The sequence below is a fragment of the Mus pahari genome, chromosome 5 (genome assembly GCF_900095145.1).
Source record: "Mus pahari chromosome 5, PAHARI_EIJ_v1.1, whole genome shotgun sequence".
NCBI lineage: Eukaryota > Metazoa > Chordata > Mammalia > Rodentia > Muridae > Mus > Mus pahari.
The window spans coordinates 3,029,377-3,031,205 of record NC_034594.1 but is presented as its reverse complement, the minus strand read 5'-3'; the positions used below and the strand labels follow the sequence as shown (position 1 = coordinate 3,031,205).

Sequence of the window (1,829 nt, the reverse complement as noted above, 5' to 3'; positions counted from 1 at the left end):
CTCACTAAGGATGATATCCTCCAAATACATCCATTTGCCCAAGAATTTCATAAATTCATTGTTTTTTATGGCTGAGTAGTACTCCATTGTGTTTTCATATGCAAACCGCTCTTCCCTTAGCTGTGGTCGTATCCGCTTAAGCAAGAGCTCTCACAACCACACCATTGCCAGGCCAGCAAGCATTAAGGAGTCAGCCTTCTCCGGTCTGCTGCTTAAGTAACTGGTTCAGCAACAGAGCTAACGAGGTCAGTGGCGTTGTGGGATTTCAGCTCTGTATAGGCAGACTAATGAATTTAAGAGTCCAAAGACGGTTTCCTCAACTCTGAACAACTGCAATTTAAATAACAGCTATTAGCTTTCAACGACCAGAGCAAAAAGTATGAGCAGATCGACACAAATTCATCACCACCATCCTCCAGGTGGACAACAACTCGGGAAAATGTTCGTGTCAAATCATCAAAGATAGGGATGAGTTTGTAGAAGGATTTGGCAACATCGATGGCTGGGCGTCTACCCCATCAGCTGATTGCATGCTCAGTCTTCAAGTGCCCCCACCTCTCCTGGGAGAGACAGACAACCCAGTATGTCCTAACCGGAAACTGGTGGTGCTTGTCTCTTGCAGCTGACACAGCCCTTGGCATTGACGATGTGTATGATGAGAAAGGATGCCAGTGTGACGTGTCTGTGGAGGACCTCACCCCACCACTTAAAACCGTCATCCGAGCAATCAGGTGGGTAAAACCTGCGAACAAAACCCTGTGTCTGGCTCATCTCTGATTCTTTGAATTACTGTGGAGATGTTTGCTTCTCTCTCTCTCTCTCTCTCTCTCTCTCTCTCTCTCTCTCTCTCTCTCTCTCTCTCTTCCATTCAAGTAAGTTTCCTGGAATAACTATTTCCCCTTGGTGTGTTCACCCACACACCTCTTATCTCACTAAGTAATTTATTTTCTTCATAAGGAACTGTACTGCATGCAACATGAAATATGTTAAAAGGTGGGTGGGATTTGAAAAGCTAAGCAATCAGAGAAAATGCGTAAGAGTGAGTGTACTGTCTTTTATATTTGTTGCTTTAGAGACATTTGGTTTATTGATGCAACTAGAACTATATTTTTCTTAATTATTTTATGCCTTTTATTCAATAATATATGCTCCATATTTTGTACTAAAAGAAAACCCCTCTAGGCTATTTGAAATAAGGCTGAGCTCTGACCATGGGAAACCTGAGGTACTGTGCAGTGACTCTTCCCATTCTGAAAAGTAATTGTTCATACACAGGGACTCTTAATCTGGTCCCTGTACAATGACTAAGAGAGGACCCATAACAACTCCAGCTCATATCAGTGCAATTAATTGTTTGTTTATAGTCTAAGTTGGTCATTTAGCATGATGTTAGATGTGCCTTTGTGATTTCATTGGGAAATATTGGGCAAAGCAGAAATTAGTTACCAGAAAATGCTTGTGGTGATAAAGAAAACCATAAAACGTTATGAAAACGCAAGTGCTGTCAGAAGATGCTTAAATGATCTGTATCCACAGTTGAAACTAAGTGCAGTAAAGGTGAATTGCCCTGCAAAAGGGAGATTCCTATTGGTCATAGGTTATGCCTCACACCATGTTATAACTGTAGAGAATACCTTCAGACTTCCTCAGTGGGTACCAGTGTGAGCAACCAGTTAAACAGTCACCATATATCCATGGACAACCTAGGGAGATTGTGAATCTGAGGTCAGCCTGGACTACATAGGAAAACTCTGCAAGAGAGAGAGAGAGAGAGAGAGAGAGAGAGAGAGAGAGAGAGAGAGAGAGAGAGAGAGAGAGAGAGAGAGAGA

General features: G+C 42.4%; 1 protein-coding gene across 1 annotated transcript in view; it reads left to right on the top strand.

The window, feature by feature from the left end:
* The window catches only part of Kcnq5 (potassium voltage-gated channel subfamily Q member 5), a 572,009-nt gene that overhangs the window by 540,815 nt on the left and 29,365 nt on the right, over nt 1–1,829 (top strand). Inside the window, exon 11 of the mRNA XM_021197422.2 lies at nt 623–731. Within this exon, the coding sequence (XP_021053081.1) occupies nt 623–731 (109 nt within the window). The remainder of the gene's footprint in view (nt 1–622; nt 732–1,829) is intronic.